Source organism: Oryctolagus cuniculus, chromosome 6 (genome assembly GCF_964237555.1).
Source record: "Oryctolagus cuniculus chromosome 6, mOryCun1.1, whole genome shotgun sequence".
Classification (NCBI taxonomy): Eukaryota; Metazoa; Chordata; class Mammalia; order Lagomorpha; family Leporidae; genus Oryctolagus; species Oryctolagus cuniculus.
In genome coordinates, this window is record NC_091437.1 from 29,048,478 (window position 1) to 29,070,944 (window position 22,467).

The 22,467-nt window shown below is 56.2% G+C and overlaps 2 protein-coding genes across 19 annotated transcripts in view; one reads left to right on the forward strand and one right to left on the reverse strand.

Annotated features, from left to right (window-relative positions):
- LOC100353508 (protocadherin gamma-C4) overlaps nucleotides 1-8,737 on the forward strand; it is a 191,400-nt gene extending 182,663 nt beyond the window's left edge. For all 18 annotated transcript variants that reach the window (XM_070076229.1, XM_070076240.1, XM_070076233.1 and 15 more), the window contains one exon: nucleotides 6,782-8,737. In XM_070076229.1, coding sequence (XP_069932330.1) covers nucleotides 6,782-7,008 — 227 coding nt within the window. In that variant the 3' untranslated portion in view covers nucleotides 7,009-8,737. The remainder of the gene's footprint in view (nucleotides 1-6,781) is intronic.
- A 3,729-nt stretch (nucleotides 8,738-12,466) lies between these two features.
- Nucleotides 12,467-22,372, reverse strand: LOC138850166 (protein diaphanous homolog 1-like). Its single transcript, XM_070076244.1, has 4 exons — nucleotides 22,109-22,372; nucleotides 21,879-22,014; nucleotides 19,869-19,955; nucleotides 12,467-14,316 (listed from the first exon to the last, which is right to left on the reverse strand). Exons 1-4 carry the CDS (start codon nucleotides 22,226-22,228, stop codon nucleotides 14,159-14,161), a joined length of 501 nt encoding a protein of 166 aa, XP_069932345.1. The 5' UTR covers nucleotides 22,229-22,372; the 3' UTR covers nucleotides 12,467-14,158.
- Nucleotides 22,373-22,467: the final 95 nt, after the last annotated feature.

Consider the following 22,467-nt stretch of genomic DNA (forward strand, 5'->3'; position numbering starts at 1 on the left):
AGACTCCCTGCCCCACTGTCTGGCCTCAGTACCCAAGGGCACAGGCCCAGGAGGCGGGCCACTCGAGTCCTGGTGCCCCCCAACCAGTAGTTGGTTAGATAAGTTATTCAGCCCCTCTGAGCCTTGGCTTCACTTACTATGAAATGGGCACAATATGAGGCAGGCATTGTGACATAGCGGGTAAAGCTGCCACCTGTAGTGCCGGCATCCCACATGGGTGCTGGTTCCAGTCTTGGCAGCTCCACTTCTGATCCAGCTTTCTGCTATGGTCTGGGTAGACAGTGGAAGATGGCACAAGTCCTTGGGCCCCTGCACTGGCGTGAGAGACCCAGAAGAAGTGCCTGGCTCCTGGCTTTGGATCAGCGAAGCTCCAGCCCTTGCGGCCATCTGGGGAGTAAACTAGTGGATGAAAGACCTCTCTCTCTCTCTCTCTCTCTCTCTCTCTCTCTCTCTCTGCTTCTCTGTAACTCTGCCTTTCAAATAAATTTTTTTTTAAAAAATGGGCACAATATTAAGATCCCTCACTGTGATGTGATAAGGGCCAAATATAAGGTATTCAGCACAGAATTGCCAGTGAGTGAGGGCAAGATACACGGTGGCTGTATTGATTGATTATCTTTTTTAATTAAAGACATTTAATAATCTAAAAGGCAGAGTTACAGAGGGAGAGGCAGAGAGAGAGAAAAAGAGAGAGATATCTTCCATCTGCTGGTTCACTTCCCAAATGGCCACAATGAGCAATGCTGGGCCAGGCAGAAGCCAGGAACCTGGAACTCCATTCAGATCTCCCACATGAGTGCAGGGGCCCAAGGACTTGAGCCACCTATAGTGCTGCTTTCCCAGGTGCATTAGCAGGGAGCTGGATGGGAAGTGGGGCAACTGGGACTCAAACTGGCGCCCACCCATACGGGATGTCTGGGATGTCGGCACTGTATGTGGCGCTTTAACCCGCTGCACCACAGCCTCAGCCCTTGATTATCTTTACTGACCTATGCATGATGCCTGTTAAAAAGGCCTGGAGCAGCAAATCCTGGACTTACAGGGAGGCTGGCAGAGGAGTAAGGCGTTGGCCCTGCAAGGTGTATGGAGAGCCCTGGGGCTGTAGCACACACGGAGGGCTGGCGGGTGGAGACCCACATGAAGTCAGTAATCACTGCGATCACCCTGGGCACAGCTAAGCCAATGTTAGGGGCCTGGCTCGGTTGATCCCTGAGCAGCACTGCACGGCAGGTCTGATTTTTACACCAGACAGGGGACGGCACAGAGAAGCCGCTGCCCAGAGGGCCCAGTTTTAAGCTGCAGAGTTGCAGTTCTACCCCATTCTACCCTCAAGTCCATATCCTTTCCTATACAGTGGCCATGTCGGCCTTTTATTTTTTTATTTTTATTTTTATTTTTTGACAGGCAGAGTTAGAGGCAGAGAGAAAGGTCTTCTTTCCGTTGGTTCACCCCCCAAATGGCTGCTACAGCCGGTGCTGCGCCGATCTGAAGCCAGGAGCCAGATGCTTCCTCCTGGTCTCCCATGCGGGTGCAGGGCCCAAGAACTTGGGCCATCCTCCACTGCCTTCCCGAACCACAGCAGAGAGCTGGACAGGAAGAGGAGCAAGTGGGACAGAATCCAGCACCCCGACCGGGACTAGAACCCGGGGTGCCAGCACCTCAGGCAGAGGATTAGCCTAGTGCCTGGCGGCCTTTGATTTTTTTTTTTTTTTAAGATTTACTTTTATTGATTTGAAAGGCAGAGTTATGTAGAGGGAAAGACAGATCTTCCATCCGTTGGTTCACTCTCCGAAATGGCTGTAACAGCCCGGGCTGGGCCAGACTGAACCCGGGGCCAGGAGCTTCTTCCAGGTCTCCCACATGGGTGCAAGAGCCCAAGTATTTGGACCATCTTCCACTGCCTTCCCAGGTGCATTAGTGGGGAGCTGGATCGAAAGTGGAGCAGCTGAGACTTGAACCAGCACCCAAATGGGATGCTGGCATTGCAGGCAGCGCCTTAACCCCACTGTGCCACGATGCCATCCCCCATGTCTGCCTGTAGATGCAGCCTTGGCTTCCTTTGTACAGCTGAGATGGGGGCTGTGTCAGGCCCATGAGGTCATAGCATCTGGCATTGCCAAGGCAACTGCAGGCAGGACCCAGAATTCAATAAATCTATAGCAGGCTAATTTTCAGTGTGATCATTTTGCTTGTCGCATGGATACTCTTATAAAAATCCAAATGGCCCTTGGCAGAAAAAAATCTTCCACACCCTGGTAAGCCCTGTTCTGTCGGAGTCTCAGGTGAACAGCAAGCCCCGTTCCAGCAGAAGTGCACCTTCCAGGCACACTGTCCTAAAACCTGACTCCTCCTCCACCTGCCATTCCAGTGTAGCTGGGCACCTGCATTTTCCTTCTCTAAACTGGCAGCCCTACTGCAGAGGTGAGGTTACAGGAGGCCGGGCCTGTGACTGCTGAGAGGAGGAGGGAGGAGCTGAGAGGCTGCAGGGGCTGCCCCCTGCCAGACAGAGCAGTCCCAGGGCAGGAAGGCAGAGGCGAGTCCAGGGAGGCAGGTGGCGGGGCAGTGGCCAAGCGAGGCTAACAGGTCGATGGAACTGCTGCAGCCTTGCGCCCGGGAGGCGGAGCGGGGCGGGGCAGGGCAGGGAGGCAGGCTTGCTAGCCTAAGTCCAGATGTTAAAAACAGAATTGCAATCAGTATTTATAGCCCAAAACTCTGCTCTGCTGTCAGGACTCCGCCCTGCTGGCCCACACAGGGCCTGACCCCAGGCCAAGCCTGGGCCCTGGGGGATGGACCGTGGGGGTAGGGGTGACAGGGTCACGCTTGCTTTCACACCCGCTTCTCAGCCTTGGAAGCAGAGAGGTTCCTGGAGCCTGGCCCGGCCCGTGGGGCTGCGGAAGGGGGCAGGGAAGGTGGAGGGGGAGAGCCACCCTCAAGAGGTTTCTAAATAAACATCCTGGGGGAGGTGTGCTCTCAAGGAGCCTGCGGTTTGCAGCTCAGCCAGCTCCCGCCAGCTGACTTGCCTCCCTGCCTCCCCGGCTGCTCCGCCACAGCCCTCTCAGGCCCAACCAGGTGAGGCATAGCCAAGTCCCCCAGTGGATGCTGGCACCAGGGAGGAGGTGAGCAGCACCCTCACCTGGACAAAGAGACCCTGGGCCCTTCCCAACCATGGGTCTTCAGGTGGGAAGTGTACAGGCATTGATGGCACACAGGGCCAGAGCTGGCACCCGGCTTCTTCCCCTCACATCTACAGGTGGGGAAACTGAGGCCAGAGGCACGCAGGGCTTTGGCCAAGGCCACACAGCTCCGTGATGGCAGAGCTGGCCAGGCAGAGCCCTCATGGCCATCTGTAGCTCCCACACCCTGCACTTCCGCATCTCCTCTCCCTCCTGGTCTGCCCAGCTTGACTGCAGCCCACGAGAGGTCCAGGGGCTGGCGTGGTCACGCTGGCCAACTTGGCGTGCTTGTCAGAGCTGTGGGGTGCACCCAGGATGGGGGGCCCTTGCTGCCTCCCTCCGCCCGGCTTCCAGGCGTTTCTTCCCCGCTCTCTTCTAGGAGCCCCGGTGCGAAAAGAGGCCCTCTCCGTCGCGCTCCCTGGCGCCTCGGAGGTCCCTGCGGCTGTCCCTAAATCACTCTGGAATGCTGGTGCTTTGAAGCCGGATCTGAGCCCCTCCCCCTCCCATTCCTGGGCTGGAGGAAGCCTGGCGGCGGGGGGCGGGGCACAGGGGACCCGCTCCCTCCTGGAGTCGATTAGGGAAAACAGGGAAATGTCAGCGGAATGAATGGGAGGGCGGAGGGAAGGGGGCCGGCCGAGGAGAAGGAAGTGGCCGCTGCTGCCTCCTGCCTGCGCCTGCTTCCCTGCCCCTGGGAGGCCCCCAGCTCAGGGGTCGACCGCGGGCGCTTGACGCAGGGCTGGAAACCTGAGCGCCTCGGGCGCCTCTCTTCCGCTCTCTTCCGTCCTCCCCCTCCTCCGGCGGGCGCTGACAGTATTTCCTGCCTGTCTCTTTCCCAATCCCTGGTTCGTGTCCCAGGATTACTCAGCCTCTCCGGCTGTGGTCACAGTCTCCCAGGGTCTAGGGTGGGGTCTGAGCTAGGCTAGGGGGAAGCTCTCCCGCCAGCGCCAGGCCTGGGGCTTTAACTCTTTCCCTGCCAAAGAGAATTTCAGTGCCTCCAGCAGGGAGCTCTAAGGCCTTGGACGCCGGCTCCGCCCCCCAGTCCGAAAGAGTGCGGGGTGGAGGTGACCGAAGGTTGGAGGAGGGAGCGCAGCTGCTGACGTTCGGAGAGTACGCGCTGCACAAAGCGCAGTCCCTTAGCCCTCCCCGAGGCGCCAGCGTTGCACCCTAGCAGGTAAAGCCACGCCTACGACCCTGGTATCTCACTTGGGCACCGGGTTCGAGTCCCGGCGGCTCTACTTCTGATCCAGCTCCCTGCTAATGGCCTGGGAAACGTAGCAGCAGATGGCCCAAGCCCTTGCCCCCCCCCCCCCCTTAGGAGTCACACCCGAAGCTCCTGGCTTCGATCTGGCCCAGCCCAGGCTGTTGTTGCCCCTAGGACAGTGAAGATCCCCTCCCTCCCATCCTCCCCCCCCACTCTGATTTTCAAGTACATAAATGTCTCTTTAAAAAATAATCCTCCCAGAAGCCCTATGAATTAGGCACTTCTGTGCTTCTCAACCTTTGATGGGCAAACACATCCCCTGCAGAGCGCCTTAGAATGCAGATTCTGAGGCTGCACTTTGAACAGGCTCCCAGGTGTGCCTGAGCTAGGGCCAGGATGAGCACTCTTTTAAAGAAAAAAAAAATTTTTAAAAAAAAAGATGTATTTATTGGCCGGCACCGTGGCTCAACAGGCTAATCCTCCGCCTAGTGGCGCCGGCACACCAGGTTCTAGTCCCGGTCAGGGCGCTGGATTCTGTCCCAGTTGCCCCTCTTCCAGGCTAGCTTTCTGCTATGGCCGGGAATGCAGTGGAGGATGGCCCAAGTGCTTGGGCCCTGCACCCCATGGGAGACCAGGAGAAGCACCTGGCTCCTGCCTTCGGATCAGCGCAGTGCGCCGGCAGCAGCGCGCCAGCCACGGCGGCCATTGGAGGATGAACCAATGGCAAAGGAAGACCTTTCTCTCTCTCTCTCACTGTCCACTCTGCCTGTCAAAAATTTAAAAAAAAATTTTAAAAAAGATGTATTTATTTATTTGAAGGGCAGAGTTACAGATCGGTGGGAAGTAGCCGGCGCCGCGGCTCACTAGGCTAATCCTCCGCCTAGCGGCGCCGGCACACCAGGTTCTAGTCCCGGTCGGGGCGCCGGATTCTGTCCCGGTTGCCCCTCTTCCAGGCCAGCCCTCTGCTGTGGCCAGGGAGTGCAGTGGAGGATGGCCCAGGTGCTTGGGCCCTGCACCCCATGGGAGACCAGGAAAAGCACCTGGCTCCTGGCTCCTGCCATCGGATCAGCGCGGTGCGCCGGCCGCAGCGCGCCGGCCGCGGCGGCCATTGGAGGGTGAACCAACGGCAAAAGGAAGACCTTTCTCTCTGTCTCTCTCACTGTCCACTCTGCCTGTCAAAAAAAAAAAACAAAAAACAAAAAAAAAAAAAACAAAAAAACAGATCGGTGGGAAGAGAGAGAGAGATCTTCCATCTGCTAGTTCACTCCCCAAATAGCCCATCTGAAGGCAGAAGCCAAGAGCTTCTTCCAGGTTTCCCTTTTGTTTGGCCCTAGTACTTGGTCCATCTTCGGCTGCTTTCCCAGGCACATGAGCAGGGAGCTGGATCAGAAGTGGAGCAGCCAGGACACCATCCGGTGCCCCTATGGGATGCGAGTGCCACGGCGCTGGCCCCCAGGCTGAGTACTTACCAGGCCCTGGTTTCTTCTGGATAGCAGGCAGTGGGGCTGGAGGTGCTCTGGGGTGCTCCCTGAGCCCATGCCTGCACTGTACCGAGATGTCTGGCCCTGGACCCCTCATCTTAGCCTCATACACACTGCTCTCCCGTCTCCTCTCCATCCGCTTCACCCTCACAGTGGGGATGAGGTCCAAGCTGGAGGTGGTAGTGGTGCCCATGTCCTCTCGCGTCTGTTTAGATAGACCTAGGGCTGAGCCGCACTCTATAGCGTGCCCCGTCGGGTCTGACCTCAGGCTAGGCTTTTACCGTCTCTCAGCCTTGGCTCCCTCATCTGCAGTGGGGCTGCTGCCACATCCCTTACCGACTACATGTGAAACTTCCAGCTAAGTGCTTGGCTCAGGGTGGGCAGTCGAACGCTATTAGAAAATGGAACTCCTGACTCCCACTTGGCACTGGTTGGAGAGGACAGGAGTGTGGACAGACCTCGGTGGCTGCCCTGGGCTAGTGTGGAAGCCAGGGGCTCCTTGGAGAAGGACTAGAGCAAGGGTTTGGGCGCCAGACAAGGGCAGCCGCCTATGAGCACCTAGCATGCATCAGGCACATTCTAGCTACTCCACATACAGCTTCTTATCTACCTTCAGCCAGACCAGAACAGGCGGATGCTATCACCCCTGTTCTGCAGGTCGGAAGACAAGGAGCGTAGGCAGACTTGCTCCTGGTCAGAGCCAGCAAGAAAAGAGCCGGAACTCGCAGGGATCCAGCCGAGGGGCTCTCACCCCAGAGCCTTTTCACCTCCACCAACAGGTTGTCAGTGATCCCTGTGCTCCCGTGTTCGGTGTGGTTGGGGCCTGGGGTGCTTCGCAGGCATCGCCAAGTCCTTGTGGCACGAGAGGACTCAGGGGGACCCTAAGTTAGCACCCACCATCTGACCTGAACTTGGTCTGTCTGCAGAAGCTGCTGATGGGAGCTCCACCCTGGGAGGAGGCGCCGGCACCATGGGCTTGAGTGCCCGCTACGGACCCCAGTTCACCCTGCAGCACGTGCCTGACTACCGCCAGAACGTCTACATCCCTGGCAGCAACGCCACGCTGACCAACGCGGCTGGCAAGCGCGATGGCAAGGCCCCAGCGGGTGGCAACGGCAACAAGAAGAAGTCGGGCAAGAAGGAGAAGAAGTAATGTGGAGGCCGGGCCGGCAGCCAACGGGGCGGCCTCCCCCACCCCCAGCCAGCCCAGCCTCCCCCTACCTGTAGCCAGGCCTCAGAATTTCAGGGCTCACCCCCAGCATACTGGTTGGGGCCAAGGCCATGCTCCCCTTGGGAAACAGAAACAAGTGCCCAGTCAACAACCCCCCTCTGTGCCCCCAAGGGGTTGAATATGCAAAGGGAGTTCTGCTGGAACCCCCATCCAATCAATCACAGTCCCGTGGGGGTAGTGGGGTTAGTGTAGATACCAAGAACCATTTGCCACACCCAGTTTAGTTACAGCTGAAATCCATCTTCAAATCAATCGGTCCCATCCATCCCCGCCTCCAGCAGTTCCCCTCCTGAATAAGGTCACTGGGGTGTTGAGGTACCAGGTGACCTAAGCGTTGGGAAAGGCATCATGAGCTCACGGCCTCTCCTCCAACTCTGTCTCCCCCAAAGCATGGTTTGGTGCCTCCCGGAGGCTGAGAGCCAGTGCCCAAGTTTTGGGGGACCTGGTCACCATCCCCATGGTACTGACGCATGCTGGATTTAGCGAGGGCATTTTGCTGCCAAGCCTCTTCCCAAAGCCCTGGGGAGCAGTCTTTTGTTCTGTTTTTCACTGTTTGATGTTCCAACTGCATGCTGTGACTTCCTACACCCGCCTCCAACAAGAGACTCCATTGCATGCTCCGAGGCAGTACGGGGTGGGAAGGTAAGGAAGGGGAGTGTGTGTACATGGATGGGGGGATGGACAGAGCTCAACCCGTCGACCAGCCGGGTGTGTAGGAGGCTCTGTATGTCCCCAGGGTACTTCCAAGATCCCCAGATTCCAGCCCTGACCAAGCACCGGGCTGGACCCTCCCCTCCCACAGAAGGCTCAGCCCAGGGAGCCACATTTGGGCTGAGTTAGCAGGACCAAGGGATTTAAACTGGCATTTCAGTCCAAGGAAGCTCTGAGTAGGTTTAGGACCAGGTCCCCAGGAATCACAGGGACCTCTGTGGGTGCTGGGTACTCCACAGGTGCCACTGTGGAAGGGGGCTGTGCAGCCCCAGCCGGGAGGGCCAGCCAGGCCATTCTTGGTCCCTGGGTTGGAGAGACAAGGAGCTAGAACAGGGACCAAGTGGACCGCAAGTCTCAGCCCAGGATGGGGCTGCCCCTCTGGGCTCCTTGACTCCTCAAACCACAGTCTTTCACCTTGCCAGGTGCCATCTCTTCTCTGTCAAGGCCACTGCCCGGGCCCCCAGTTCGCCCCCTAGTGGCCAGAGCCTGGTTAAAGTCCCCCAGTGCCTCCTTGTGCATAGGCCCTCCTCTGCCCACCCCCTTCTGCCCCCCGGGGGTCCCGTGCGAATAGCGGGGCTTCGAGGAGAGACCCCCATCCCCATCCCAGCCCTTACAGTAGAGTAGTGCCCCCTCCCTCCCTGGCTGGTGTAGAATAGCCAATAGTGTAGTGCGGTGTGCTTTTGCGTGACGGCGAGCGGGCAGCGGGCAGCGGGCTCCGCGGCCGTCTGTCCTTGAACCTGCCCGCGGCGGCCCGTGCTGTGTTTTGTGCTGTGTCCGCGCGCTGCGGCGGCCCCTACCCCATACTGACGCCTTCTATAAGCGCTTCTCTCCGCATAGTCACGTAGCTCCTACGCCCTTCCTGTATCTCACGCAAGTTTTATACTCTAATATTTATATGGCTTTTTTTCTTCGAAAAATAATAAAAAGGTTTCTTCTGAAAGGTTGAACGTTTGTGTAAGAGACGGATGTCGTGGTGGTTTGAGAGGCGCCTGGTGGGAGCAGAGAGGATTCGGGTGGCGCGCGGTGTTGGCCTCGCGTGTCCTTGTTGCGCATGTAGCCCTGTGTGTGGATTGCGTGTGTGAGCGCGCGCGTGTATGGCCGTTCTCCATGGCTATGCGTGCTTGCAGAACCGAGCGCCGTCGGCTGTAGCTGCTCGGGTGGATCTGCACTCTGCGGTGCGCAGGCGGCCTGCGGGGGCAGGGAGCTTCCAGAGCGGCGCGTGCGTGGAACGGCGGGCTGTGCGGGGGGCGCCTGCCGCTGTCTCCAGGCAGAAGAGGGCGCGGGCGGGGTGGCGGCGCGTGCAGCGCTGGGTGCGGGTAGAGGACGCCTCCCTGATTCACGCCCCCTTTTCCCGTCGCCGGAGTGGAAGGGGATGCTGCGATGGTCTAGTCTGTACCGTGGGTCTTAGTTCCCCGACCTGGGAGTCGCCTTCCCGCCCGCCTCTCTGCGGCAAAACCAGAGCCATCGCAGGGCCCCTCCTGTCTTGCGCAGGTGGAGGGGGCTGGGAGAGCGAGCAGGAAATGAGATGGCCCGCAGGCCCAGATCGCCCGCCCTCCTCTCTCCCAGCCCCCTCTGGCTGTGCGGGAACGACGGGGGGAGGGGCGGAAGAGGAGAAAGCAAAGGGGCCGGCACAGTCGCAGGGAGGGTTAGGGAGGGCTCGCCAGCGGGCAGGGCCCGAGGCGGCCGATGCTCTCCGCAGGCGGGGCACGCGTCCTGCCAGCCCGTGTGTTGTCATGGAAACCAAGCCTTCCGAGCAAGCACGGGGCGACTTTCCTCGCGTGGGAGGAAGGGTGGCGTGCGCGGTTGCCGAGACGGCGGCGGCGCTGCGCAGGGGTGGGTGCCCGGCGCCTGGGTTCTATTCCAGGCACAGCGGCCGGCCGGCCGGGCGCGCGAGCAGCTGCGGTGCGTGTCCTAATTGGTATGTGTGCCTGAGAAGCCCCGAGCCACAATCGCGTGGCCACTGGAGGAGAGCAAGGGCGGAGGCAGGCAGCCCACCCCCACACCTCCGGCCACAATGGGGAGGCAGCTGCCCAGGTCCCAGGGCTATTTCAGGCGCTTTTATTTCTGGTTGCAGGGCCTGCCCGTCTGCGCCAGGCCTGCTGGTGGCTCCAAGGTTTCTTTGTGCGGGCCACGACGTGCTCCGGCAAGGCTGGCTGCGGGTGGCAGGTCGTGTGGAGTATGATCTAGCATCTGACCTCCGGTGGGCACACTAAGGCTTCCATCGCGGGGGAAGCCCCCGAGGGTGTCCTGGGGCCACCGACAGGGCTGTGGTTGTTGGCTTCCAACTGGTTACCTAGCGTTTGTGGGGCCGGGGGAGCCTCAAAGGCCCGAGCGGAGCGCTGGCGGGAGCCGGCCGGCAGTGCCCAGAGTGCAGCGGAGAGGTGGTTTGGAAAGGCCTGGCTGAGGACGCCTGCTAAGCCTGGACACAACGCCGTGGCGACCTGGCCGTGCGGGGTCCTCGTCCACACGCAGTGGGGTTGGCTGGGCGTACATGGTGGACATGTTTGTCGGCAGCTGAGGATTGCCGGCTGCTTACAGTGAGAATCGGGAGCAAGATGGGGAAATTCACCGCCTGGGCCGCGAAGGCCTTGGTTTAGGACAGGAAAGAGAGACTATTTGGTAAAGACACTGCTAAAAGCAACCTTGGGCCTTAATGGGCAAAACAATGGGAGAAAGACCTCCCCCTCCCCCAGGTCATTTCGGAGATCTTGGAGGCTGCCAGGCCTGACCCAGCAATCCGGAGGGGCGCAATCCTTTCAGGAAAGGGCCCCTGGGTCACGCTGCTCACCCAGGGCCAGCGCCTACTATGGCTTGCTGTTGAGGTGCTCCCCAGCCCCTACAGCCTCCGTTCAGCACGCCCAGGTGTGGCTTATGCAGGCTGCAGAGCTCACCATCTGCCTCCACCTGCCGCTAGTTTTAGCTGGTGTTATCACGGCGGCTTCCATGGAGATTGCAAGTCAAAGCCTGGGAGGCCAGGCAGAGCTGTTTGCAGAGCTGGAGCCCCTAATGGGTGATGCCGAGTGAATTCCCCAGGAAGGTAAATGGGCCAGCAAAGTGGAATGCGAACCTGGGAGAGCCGCAACATCTGTGTGCAGCCTCCCAACAGCCCTGTGAGTGGGGACAGCTGTGGAGGCATAGAAGCCTGCACCTGTATCTCACAGGATGTCTGGACACCTTGGGAAGGGGTGCAGGCAGAGACCCGTAGCAGGGGCACCACCTGCACAGTGCCAAGCGTAAATACGTGGTCTGAGCCACTGCGGACCCCTGACCAGGGCAACACCTGGTGCAGGTGCCAAGAGGAGACTGCAGCCTGTGAGAAATGGGGCAAGGGCCGTGAGCACCAGGTCAGCAGGGGAGGGAGGCGCTCCCTGCCCAGGCTGTTGGGTGCCCAGCTGTGGCACAGTGTGCTTCCAGTGCTGGATATGGGACTTGAGGATTGATGCCTGCTTTGCAGGCTTTTGGTCTTGGTTTTGTCCAGTTTTATTTTTTTTTACCGTCACCCCCTTTTGGAATGGAAACATATGCCTTCCGCCTGTCATGCCACTATATCTTGGGAGTATGTAACTTTGCTTTTGTGTAGACTGGGGTTTGCCTTGAGTCTGACGGGACCTGTACCAAGTTGACACTCTGGACCAGTTCGTTGGTGATGGAGAGACTGTGTTACTTGTGACAAAGGCCATGTGTGTGGGGGCTGGGGCTGGAACACCATGGTTTGAATAGGATTTAGCTGCTGACCTCAGATACGTGTTTAAACCCCCAAATCCTAAGTTACTGGTACTGAGGGTAGGTACTTAGTCTGATGATGTTGGGGTGCCTTGCGGGAAGTCAAGTCAGTGGAGGTGTGCTAGCTGAAGGTAGTTCTCGGGAGAGGGCTGCTTCTAAGGGCTCAGTTGGGTGTGGCTGCTGTGTCCTGGCTCGCTGTTACTGTTCGTCAGCACAAGTCGGCTAGTGCACCCTGTCGCCTCACCAGATGTCTACTCAGTCTTGGAATGTCCATCTTTCGGACCATAATGTGAAATAAGCTTTCCTCCCAAGTAGCCTGTGTTAGGTGTTCTGTTATAGCAATCAAAAACTAACACAGGTGGGGATGGGAACATGGGAGATGGTTCTGTCAACAAAAGACACACAGGTCGCAACAGGAGACGGCGACATCGCAGGGTATGGGCGGCCGGGGCGTTCAGGACAAGGGCTCCCGGGGGGGCACTGTGGCTAAGTGGGTAAGGTTGCTACTTGCAGCCCCAGCATCGCACATGGGCGCCGGTTCAATTCTGAGTCAACTCCCTGCTAATCAGCCCCGGGAAAGCAGCTGGGGATGACCCTGGTGCTGGGGCCCCTGCACCGACATGAGCGGGTGATACTCTTGGCTCAGTTGGCCCAAACCTGGCCATTGAAGCCATATGGAAAGTGAACCAGTGGACAGAAACTCTTACTCTGCCTTTCAAACAAATGAATAAATCTTTAACGGGGAGGGGCCTCCAAGTGAAAAGGAAGCAGCGTGGAGAAGAACTGAGCACCGACTCTCCTGTTGGGGCAGGTGGCCGAGGGCAGCTCTGGCAGGCCAGCAGCTCCATCTTGCTCATCCCCAGGTCAGCCAGGTGTCAAGGCAGGAAAAAAGAGAGGCACTGGACCAGAGTGAAAGCTCAGAAGTTCACCAAGGAGACGAAGGTCGTGCTGTTCCAATGCTTTATTAACAGTTGGAAACCCAACAAACTGGCGGTGATGACATCCCAGAAGCCCCAGCGGTGAGGGAAGTAGGTTTGCGTTTGGTTTCCCCTCTTTTTTTTTTTTTTTATTAAATCAATCTTAGCAAAAGTTGATTAAAAAAGGAAGGGTCAACGCCCCAGATGGGAGCTAGCAGGGAAAAGAGGGTGACCCAGGGGAGCAGTAGGCCCCCTGCACCACAGTCTGGCAGAGAAAAGCTCGGAGGAGCTGCCACTGCCCCTTCCTCCACAGGCTCTGGCAGCCAGCCAGGCCCCTCCAGTTTCCTGAGCTCGCCTTGGCTCCAACAACTTGAACTCTGGGCTGAACCTTAACAGTACCGTTCTCCCCCGTATCGCGGGCTGGGAAGCTAAAGGGGCACAGGTGTCACCTGAGCCGGCACAGGTGAGCTTCCTGAAGCTGGGCCACCAAGCAGTTCAGTGTGTCTACTACTGAGAAGGGAGCACGGGGGTGCCGTGTGCAGGGGCACCCCCTCTGCCCAGTGGCTTGATAAATTGATGAAATTTGTCAAACATGGCCGTCTCCTAGCGCCTGCTGCGCTTAGGCTTGGCCCAGTTTATCCAGATGAGAGGCTCCTCTGCCCCAGAACTCATGTTGGGAGGAGGAATCTGCCTCGGCCTCAGGGTTGAGAGGTGAATGCCGAGGCCAAGACTGAGGTCAGGATGAGGCTTGTGGGGAGAAACCCCAGAAGTCCGGAACCCGCCATCAAAGCCTCTTACAGAGGGCAAAGGGGAAAGGAAGAGTTGTTGTTCTTAAAAAAAACACCTTTTTTTTCCATACAAAAATAGATCCATTTGCAAAACAATTTCTTAGCCAGGAGGCTCCACCTCCCGCTTCCTTGGAGACAGAAGGGTGGGTTAGGTGTTGGGATGGTCACACTGCAGCCCATACTCCACATGGGATGCAGCAAGCTCTGGGGAGGTGAGAGGGAGCCTTGGCTCAGCAGCCTGGAGGCTGGTGCAAAGCGCCTGGACAGGTGACGGCACACAGCAGGGCAGAGGGCAGAAGGCCGGGGTAGGCCCTGCCTGCCAACCTGCCCACAGCCAGAGGCCAGGGCCACCATGGGAACAGATCCTCTGTGTTGTGGGAGGCCTTTCCCAGGTGGGTAAGGGTGGGATGTGTCCCCCACTTCCCAGCGCCATACCACGAGTAATAAATAACCAAAGCCAGGAGAGGGAAGAGCAGAGCAGAGCAGAGAGCAGTGAAAGCAGCGATCGAGCCAAAGGTTCATAAGCCCCATGCTGTTCTCAGGGCCAAAGAAACACAGAAGAAAAACTAATGAGCAAGATTGACCTAGGGGAGATCAGGCGGAAAGCAGGCTGGGCCTTTCTGAGACAAAGCCCTCTGAGTAACCGAGGACACAGGGTTAAGGCAGCGAACACAGACCCTGCTTTGGTAATGCAAGAGCCAGGGCTGGCTGGGTTGGGCTCAGGCCTCCCCCATGCTGCCCTTGGCTTCTGGCCTCCAGGCAGCTGAAGCTGTGTGTGATGGTTCAGAGAGCAGCAGGCCAGAGAGAAAGACAGGGTCAGGGTGGTGGGGGTGGCCACCGAGAGGAATGAGCCCCTTGATCCTTTAGGCACATGCTGCAGGGCAGGGCAGTCTGGGGCTCCCTCGAGGAGCTGCTGTGGCCACACGACCCAGCTTAGCTTGCACGGCCAACCAACTCCTTGGCTTCCTCATGGAGTGCGAGGGCTCCTTCGCTGTTCTTGGGCATCTTGACAGGCACAGCAGTCATGGCATCATCCTTGGTCAGCTCTGAAGCCAGGAGAGATGTGACTGCACACCCGGTCTTCCTATTGCCTACAAGAGAAGACATGAGACACTGTTCATGGAAGGCCTTATTTCTCAGCTATTTCAAACTCTACAGCAGACACTCAGCTGGAATCCATGCAAACAGCTATTCTGTATTATTCACAGGCCCTTCTTTTGAAGGAGGGGCAGAGATCCAACATGTGGGGTATACCTTGGGTGGCAACAAGTATGAGCCTGGTTTAACAGGAGAGCAAGCCTTGTCCTTGTTCACCACCTGAAAACAGTACCAAGATTGCACACAGCTACACAGAACTGGGTGGAGGCATTAGCTCTGTTGCACTTGGTGAGAGGAAGTAGTCTACTTTGTTGTCAAAGGGTTGCTGGAATTAGATGAGCTACAGCTGAGTACGCAGTAGTATTTCTGTGTTCTTGACGGAGTCCAGGAAGCTGCTAAATTAGAGGATGGAAGATAGACCGCTTTAATTTTCAAATAGGGAAAAAATGCCGGGAGAGGCTCTCTACAAAGACATCTCCGCCCAGTTAGCCAAGGGATGATGAAGTTCCAGCTGTCATTCTAACAGGAAGAGAAGAACCAGTCAACCCGGTGTTGAACTGCTGGGGCCTGTCCCCGTGACTGTTTTAGGCAGTCATGGGATGCAGACTTAGGATTCCGGTATCTGAAACAGAAAGACATGCCTTGGGACACGCCCACCTCAGGTTTGCTTCTCCTCATGCCCTAGAAGCAGCACCGGAGACTGTGTGCAAAAAGAGCTGCCTTGGGTGGAAGAAGCCAGACACAAAGGCCAGGTGTTAGGTGCCCACTTCCATGAAGGGTCCAGCCTGGGCAAACGCACAGAGATAGAAGAGTGACCGCCAGAGGGGAGGGAGCATCAGCAGTGACCGCTCACAGGCACAGGGTTGCTTCTGAGGATGATGAACATGTTCCGGGGCCAGGAGGCGGAGCGAGCTACGCAATCTTGTGAATATACGAAGACCCACAGAACTGTACACTTAGATGAATTTTATACTTTACTTGTATACTTTGATAAGTTACAGCTCAACTGGGGGGGAAGAGGGACAAATATTTGGGTGTCTGGGTTCTTTCCAGCACTGGCTCTGCTTCTGACTCCAGCTTTCTGGTAATGGTGCACCCTAGGAGGCAGCAGGCAATGGCTCACGAACGTGGGTCCCTGCCACACACAGGAGGAGACCCACTGTGGCTCCACCCCCAGCTCTTATGGGCATTTGAAGATGAAGATCTTTGTCTCTAAAAAATATATTTTACAGGTAAGGTAACAGGCAGGAAAGAGAGAGAGGTCTAACATCCGCTGGTTTATTCCCCAAATAGCTGCAACAGCATGGGCTGCGTCAGGCTGAAGCAGGGTGGCAGGGGCCCAAAGTACTCTGGCTACCTTCTGCTTTGCCAGGGACATTGGCAGGGAGCTGGACTGGAAGTGAAGCCACAGGGACTCGAACTGACGGTTTTCATGTGGGCTGCTAGTATTACAGCTGGCGGCTTAACTCGCTGTGCCACAATGCCGGCCCAGAAAATAAACTTGAGAAAAGACCTCCTGGGGACCAGGGAAAGTGGAGGAAGCAGCAGGAGCAGATGGACAGTCACAGCGGTCCTAAGTGAAGACTGCAGGCGGGGGGCAGCTGTGGGACACATACAGGAACAAAGTCCAGAGGTGTCCATGAACAGAGTGCCTTCTTTGGACCAGGGACCAGGGAGGCAGAAGCCAAACTGGATTAGGGTGCCCCGTCTTCACACCAACAGATGCTACCCACAGGTCAGGCAGGGGGCACCCAGCATGCCCATGGTTACCAACTTGGAGGTCTCTTCCTCCTGCTCATCCCAGGGGCACAAAGGGGTGTCTATCAAGAGGAGAAATAGTGAAGACCCTGACTAACAGCCCCAGGGTTCACTTGGTTGAACACACGTTGAGTGACTGTGATGGGGTACCTGTGTCTGCGTCTCTCACCCTCTGTTTTGGTCTCTCTTCCTTAGCCCTGCTTGGTCTCACTCTTGTCTGAAGATCTCTCTTCTCTAGGGCCCACTGGCTGTGTTTGCTATCACTTTACTGCTCCTTGGAATTCTGCCTCTAGCAGCTAATACTGCAACTGGGCTCGTTTATGTGCTGAAAACTTCTCACGAGACCCTGGGAACAAGAACCCTGGCCAGCACGGAAGTCAGGGTTCACGTGTAACAGGTCTTGGGGATGTTCCTAGACTCCACAACTTTCCGTGTGTTAACAATTTCATGGGAACTGGGAGCAGACAGAAGGTCAGGGAGAAAACAGTTTCCTTATTTTAATCCTTGAAGGTAGGTACAGTAGGGATGGAAACCACGTGGCCTGAGGTTAGGGATGGGAAGGCTTTTCTGGGAATTCAGACGTTGCAGCCTCTACCCTTATGTTGAGTAGAATGGACAGTCAAGAAAAACAGACCTCTTTCCTCCTTTGAGGTCAGAGAGGATCACTCACTGAACAGTCCCGAAGGCTGAGGTAAAGGGAACAATTTTGAGACCTTTGATTAGAGCTCTCGCGTGCAGATCCCGAAAAGTTGAGGGTATACAAGGGTATAGAAACACCAGGACAACTAACCACACAACACGTAGGTAGCTGGATTAGACAGAAAAAGGTTAATGATGTGGGGAGAGACCGTTGTGAAACGGGGCTAGGAATTACTGCCCAAGGGGAAATGCTCTTCTTAATAGACTTCCTCAGGGAAGGGGAAACTAGGACAGATGGGACAGTCATTACCACCCTAAATTCTCATTATTGTCCAGAACTCCAATTCTACTTCCTGTCCTGTTTTTATAAAGGAGGAAAAAAAGAAGTGGTGGTTCAGGTAATTGTCTAGACAGGCAGGCTCAGAAACCCTTCTGAAGCGGCTGCCCCTGTCCAGAGCTCTCCTTGCTGGAAGGTATGTAAGAACACCCTGGGCACATTCAGATGAGTAAAATGGCCTGGACTTGGGTTCACAAATCGGCCAGTCGTGTAGGCCTGGGCAGGCGATGAAACACTAGCAAGTAGAAGGCTTCTGAATCTCTGACAGGGAAGCTGGGAAGTGGGAAGGAGAGGGAGAGAGAAAGGAACTTCTTTCTTCCCTTGAGCAAGTGGACCGCCTGGAAGAGGTCACAGTTCAGACGTGGAGATGAAAGCTGAGTCACAGGAACGAAGGCTGAGTCAATCCTGGCCTGAAGTAGCAGCTCTGACACAATCGCATGGATTCTCCCCTCGACACTCAGCTCATTGTTCCTGCACAGCACAGCACTTCATATGTGCTTCCAGTGAGCCCGCCTGACAGTGAGTCTCCCCCTGCAGCTCCTCAATGGGGCTTTGTATTCTACTCAGTCCCTCAGCCTCCAGGGACACAAGATTTTAACGTTCCTTTAAATCCGAGGGAAAAGACTAGTGTCTTGGAGCAGCTGCCTCTTTGGGAAAGAGAACTGGGAGACAGTCATGCTTGACAGTGTCTCTGTCTTTTGGCTCAAAGTAATCGGCCAGTAAAACCAGTTGGCAGCAGTCAAGGGAGAGCCCGCAGTTACTGATGCCTGTGTACTTGAGAATGAACTCTCCTAGCTTTTTTAGAAAAGACTTATTTATTTTTTATTGGAAAGGCAGAATTAGAGGTCTTCCACCTGCCGGTTCACTCTGCAGATGGCTGCAACAGCTGGAGGTGCACAGATCCCAAGCCAAGGTCTCCCATGTGGGTACAGGGGCCCAAGGGCATGGGCCATCTTCTACTGCTTCCCCAGGCCATAGCAGAGAGCTGGATTGGAAGTGGAGCAGCTGGGTCTTGAACCGGCGCCCCTGAGGGATGCCAGCACTGCAGGCAGTGGCTCCCTCCTGTTAATGATGCCAAAGCCAGAGAAGACCCTAGTCCACCAACTATGCTTTTACACACGGGGAAATTGAGTCTCAGAAACCCCGTAGCTTGCCGACCCTCACATGGATAGGTGTGAGAGCTAGATTTGACTTTGGAGCTTCTGGTTGCCATCTAGTGCTGCTTTGCATCAAACCTGTAAGGCCACATCACTTCACATAATGTGAATGTGCCAAAGCCTAAAAGGGGATGGTTTCTAGTTACTATGCTGAACCTGAGAGGCTCCAGAAAGATTGGGCTGTGTTCAGTGAACGCAGAGCCCACTGAGGTAAGAATGGGCTGGAGCTGCTGTGAACTAGGGAGGCTGCCTCCTCCTCAGGACAGTATTCAGTGTGGTTTCCTCCTCTTCCCTCTTCCCCTTGGAGACAGGGCTTTGACTAATTCAGACTCTCTGCTGAAAGGTTACGTTCCGTCAGAATCCTTGCTTCACTCGTGCCGTGTTTCCCATTTGGAAGGAGTGAACGGGGCCTCCCCAGCAGAGGGAAGCCATTCCTGGCTGGCTGCCTGTGTGCAGGAAGCATCTGGGATTCTAGTACAGCGCCACAGGAAGAGGCTTTTTAAAAGGGAATTCCCCACCAAAAGTCTGATGCAGACTGGCACAGGGTTGCTGGTCGCCAACAACCAGAGGCTACCAAATGCTTCCTACAAAGCCACATCACCTTATACGGAGTAGGAAATACCAGGGCAGGAATCTCCACAGACTAAGATCACCCCTCTATAAGACTAAATGCTCTGAGAGTCCTAAGCGCCTCCATACTCCCCTTTACAGACCCTGTACCAGGATGGCAGAACAGACTAAGACTTGGAACTAGGGATTCAGCAGGGGCAGAATAGGCAGCCAGCCATTGCAGATGAAAACCCAGAGCAATCTCGAATGTCTGGGCCAGGGCACTGGGTTACTCTGATCCTTAAGTCTCCTAGAGGTCCCAGGTGCACCGATGGCACTGTGGGTAAGCACTGGTCAGAGCCCTACTCTGAAGCGCGACTGCATGTCACAGGGACCTTCCGAGGGCAGAGCGAACCATCAGCAAGCACACCTTCAGCCTCTGCGCAAGTGAAAACCTGCAGTGGTGCCTTTTCTGTAATTGCCTTCAGGAAAGAAGCAGTAGCTCCTAGTCCCAGAGGGCCTTCACCCTCACTGAGGGGCGGCCTCGGCCTCTTGGTCACTGTGAGCTTCCTTTAAGGGAAACTGGGCCATTAACCCTTTGCCTCACTAATGCCTCTGTAATTCTTCTCAGGGACTCTGGCTCAGTATAATGCACTTACAGCTTGTGAAGGTTGGAGGAGGGGTGGGAGGGGAGGCGATAGCTGCTCCCAGGACAAGGCCGTTTAGGCCGCAGCGTGATGCTCTCTGCCTACCCTCCTCTCCATGGTATTTTATACTTCCTGTTACCACTTCTCTGTCTGCTGCTTTTGAAGTTGAGAATGAGGACTCTGACAGATTTTCCATTACTCAGGTTTTTAGATCAACTTTGGTTCATACAGTTAAATGCTCACTCAGTTCTCTGTGTCCTGTTGTTTCAAATGTCTGCTTCAAGAATGGGAAACACGCAGGAAGGACTTGGGGTCAGTCCCTCCTCAAACCCATGGTCAGTACTAACTAGGAGGAAGAGGCCTGGGAAATTCACTGGACACGCAGGCGCCTCAGGAGAAGCTAGCCCCAGACGAAAATCTGCCTGAGCACCGGGGCTGGGCTCCGCATGCGTACTCACCCTGCCGGGGTCCTCTCTTCCGGCGGAACGCTGCCCCGGACTGCAGGGCTTCCAGAAGGCTGTCCATGACACCCGTCTCATCGCCCTCTGTGGTGAAGAAAGATGGAGATAGAAAGGCGTCAGCCAGATGCAGGGCAAGTATTCAGCACTGCTGTTGCTCAGCCCCCCTCACCCAAGGTGGCAGGCAGCTCAGGACAGACCCGGGGGCTCACAGGCCTGTGTTTCCTGGGTCTGTTTAAAAATGGTCTAAGCATAAGATGGCACTACACTGGATTTACCACCCAGGCTTCCCTGGGAGCTGTGATCCTGCAGTGCCACCGTCCCGATTTCATTGTTTTCAAAGATTTATTTGAAAGGCAGAGACAAGAGAAGGTGAAGATACAGGATGACATCTTGCATCTGCTTCCTGGTTCACTCCTCAAATGGCCACAACAGTCTCCTCAGGATCTCCTGTCTGGGACAGGGACCAAGCACCTGGGCCACCTTCGAATGCTTTCCCAGGGGCATCAGCAGGGAGCTGGATGGATGGGAAGTGGAGCAGCTGGGACTTGAACCAGGATGCTGGTGCTGCAGGCTGTGGCTTAACCCACTGCACCACAGCGCTGGCCCCTACCCTCCTGATTGTAATCAGGAATAACTACAGGACAGGTAAAGAAGCTGCCATTTTGGAATTGACAGGCAACTGTATTGCTCCCTCTGTGTTCTAGTGTCTCACGGAGCACCAGATTTAGGTTTGCAGAACAGGGCTGAGGAAGAGACCACTGATGACAGTGCATTTCACCCAAGTATTGCCTCCTCTGACTGCAGCTTCCCAAAGCCAGCTCTACATCTAACGGAGCGGCCTGGCTGGAAGACAAAGAGTTAATGCAGAATCCTTGTTCCAGCCTGGCTCAGTTTCCATGGCAACAGCTCAGGATGGTGAAATCTGAAACTGTGAAATCCCAAAGAGCTGGTTGGCTGCCAGCTCCAAGGCCGGGGCTCACTGTTCCCAGCGCCACCTGCTGGCTGAACATAAACAGTGCAGCTGACCTATATTCCAACCTCATTTGTTTAACCCGGGTACTGGGAGCAGGGCAAGGTCCACTACGCCACCTGTTGACAAGTGCAGCCTTCATCTTTTAGGGCAACTAGACTCCACCTTCCTCTCTGTCCCCCTCTGCATCCTAGCAGATACCTGGACTACAGGTACCTGCAACAAATCCTAGCGGCCCAGAGAGAATTGGGGCAGAGGGTGAAACCAAGGGCAGGTGCAGGATACTTGGTGTGGGCTTTACCAGCTGACAGGAGTGGAGTTCAGGGCTGAACAACTGAGGTGAGGCCAAGGGAACTGCTTTCCAGAACAGCACCCAGTCCCTGGGAGCCAGAGGTACGGAGCAGCCCTTGCTCAGCAAAGTGCCCTGACTGTTCACAGCCCTGAGAACCCCTGGCCGTGCAGAGGGCTCGCAGACCTGCAGTTCAGAGAAGGGGGCAGCAGCTCTGCGCCCCGAGTGGCACACACTGAATGCACTGTATTTCCGCTGCCCAGGGAGCGAGGGTGGGGGCAGGGAATCAACAGCAGGAGAGCAAAGCAGCAGAGACAGGAAACAGGGCCTGTAATTGAGACCATATGTTCCACCAGAGACAGGCTGCTGCTAAAAAACAAGGAGGGTGGCCAGCCTTCTGCCCCCTCTCGGAAGGTCAATCCATTTACAGAACCAGCGGGGTACTTAACTGTGCTAAGATCTTGGGCACCCAGAACTTGGTGAAATAAGCAGAGTGAGGACAAGCCACTTCCAAAAGACAAGAGGAGAATCAGGTCAGGATGACATTTTGGGGAAAGAGGCCAGAGGAACCTCTGGCAGAGCAGAGGGGAAGAGCATGTTAACAGCAAAACTAAAACCACAGTGGCACTCAGACAGAGTGAAAGAACTGGAACGTGTATGCAGCTGGCCTGGGGGTGAAGTCCAGCCTCAGGATCGTGGGGTTGAGCGCAGCCGCGAGCCGCTCCCGCCTCAGTGCGGCAGCCCTCACCTGCATTCATGTCTATGAGTTGCTCTCTCTTCTGCTGCTTCTCCAGCCGCTCCTTCTCTGCCTTCTCCTTGGCGAGTTTAGCTCGCCGCATCTTCTCTTCTGTCTCCCGCCGCTTCTGGTTCTCCTTCACTGCTTGCTGTGGGGTGGTATGGGGACAATGTGGGCACCCGCACACCCACCACCAGGCAGAAAGTCCCCTCAAGACTGATGCAGCGGCATCCCTTGCTCACCAGAAACATATTCCTGAAGTTGTGCAGGTCCATGAAGAACTCCTCCACAGACAGCTTCTTGGGGTCGAAGAGGAAGTAGTCGCCTAGCTCCTTAAAGAGGGTCTCCATGTTAGAATGCATCAGCCGCAGCTTGTTATACTGCTCTTGGGCCTCCTTCACGAAGCTGTGCGGCCAAGGAGTAAAGGGCCAAGACCACGAAGTCGGGCTACTTCTCTAGCCCAGAGAGTGACTCAACACGGATGCTGGCATGCACAGGACTCTTTCTAACAGCAGCAAACAGAAGCCATCTACATATCTAAATCTAGGAACAGGAAACAAACTATGGTACACCCAGAACACAGGAGGTGGCAATCCAGGAA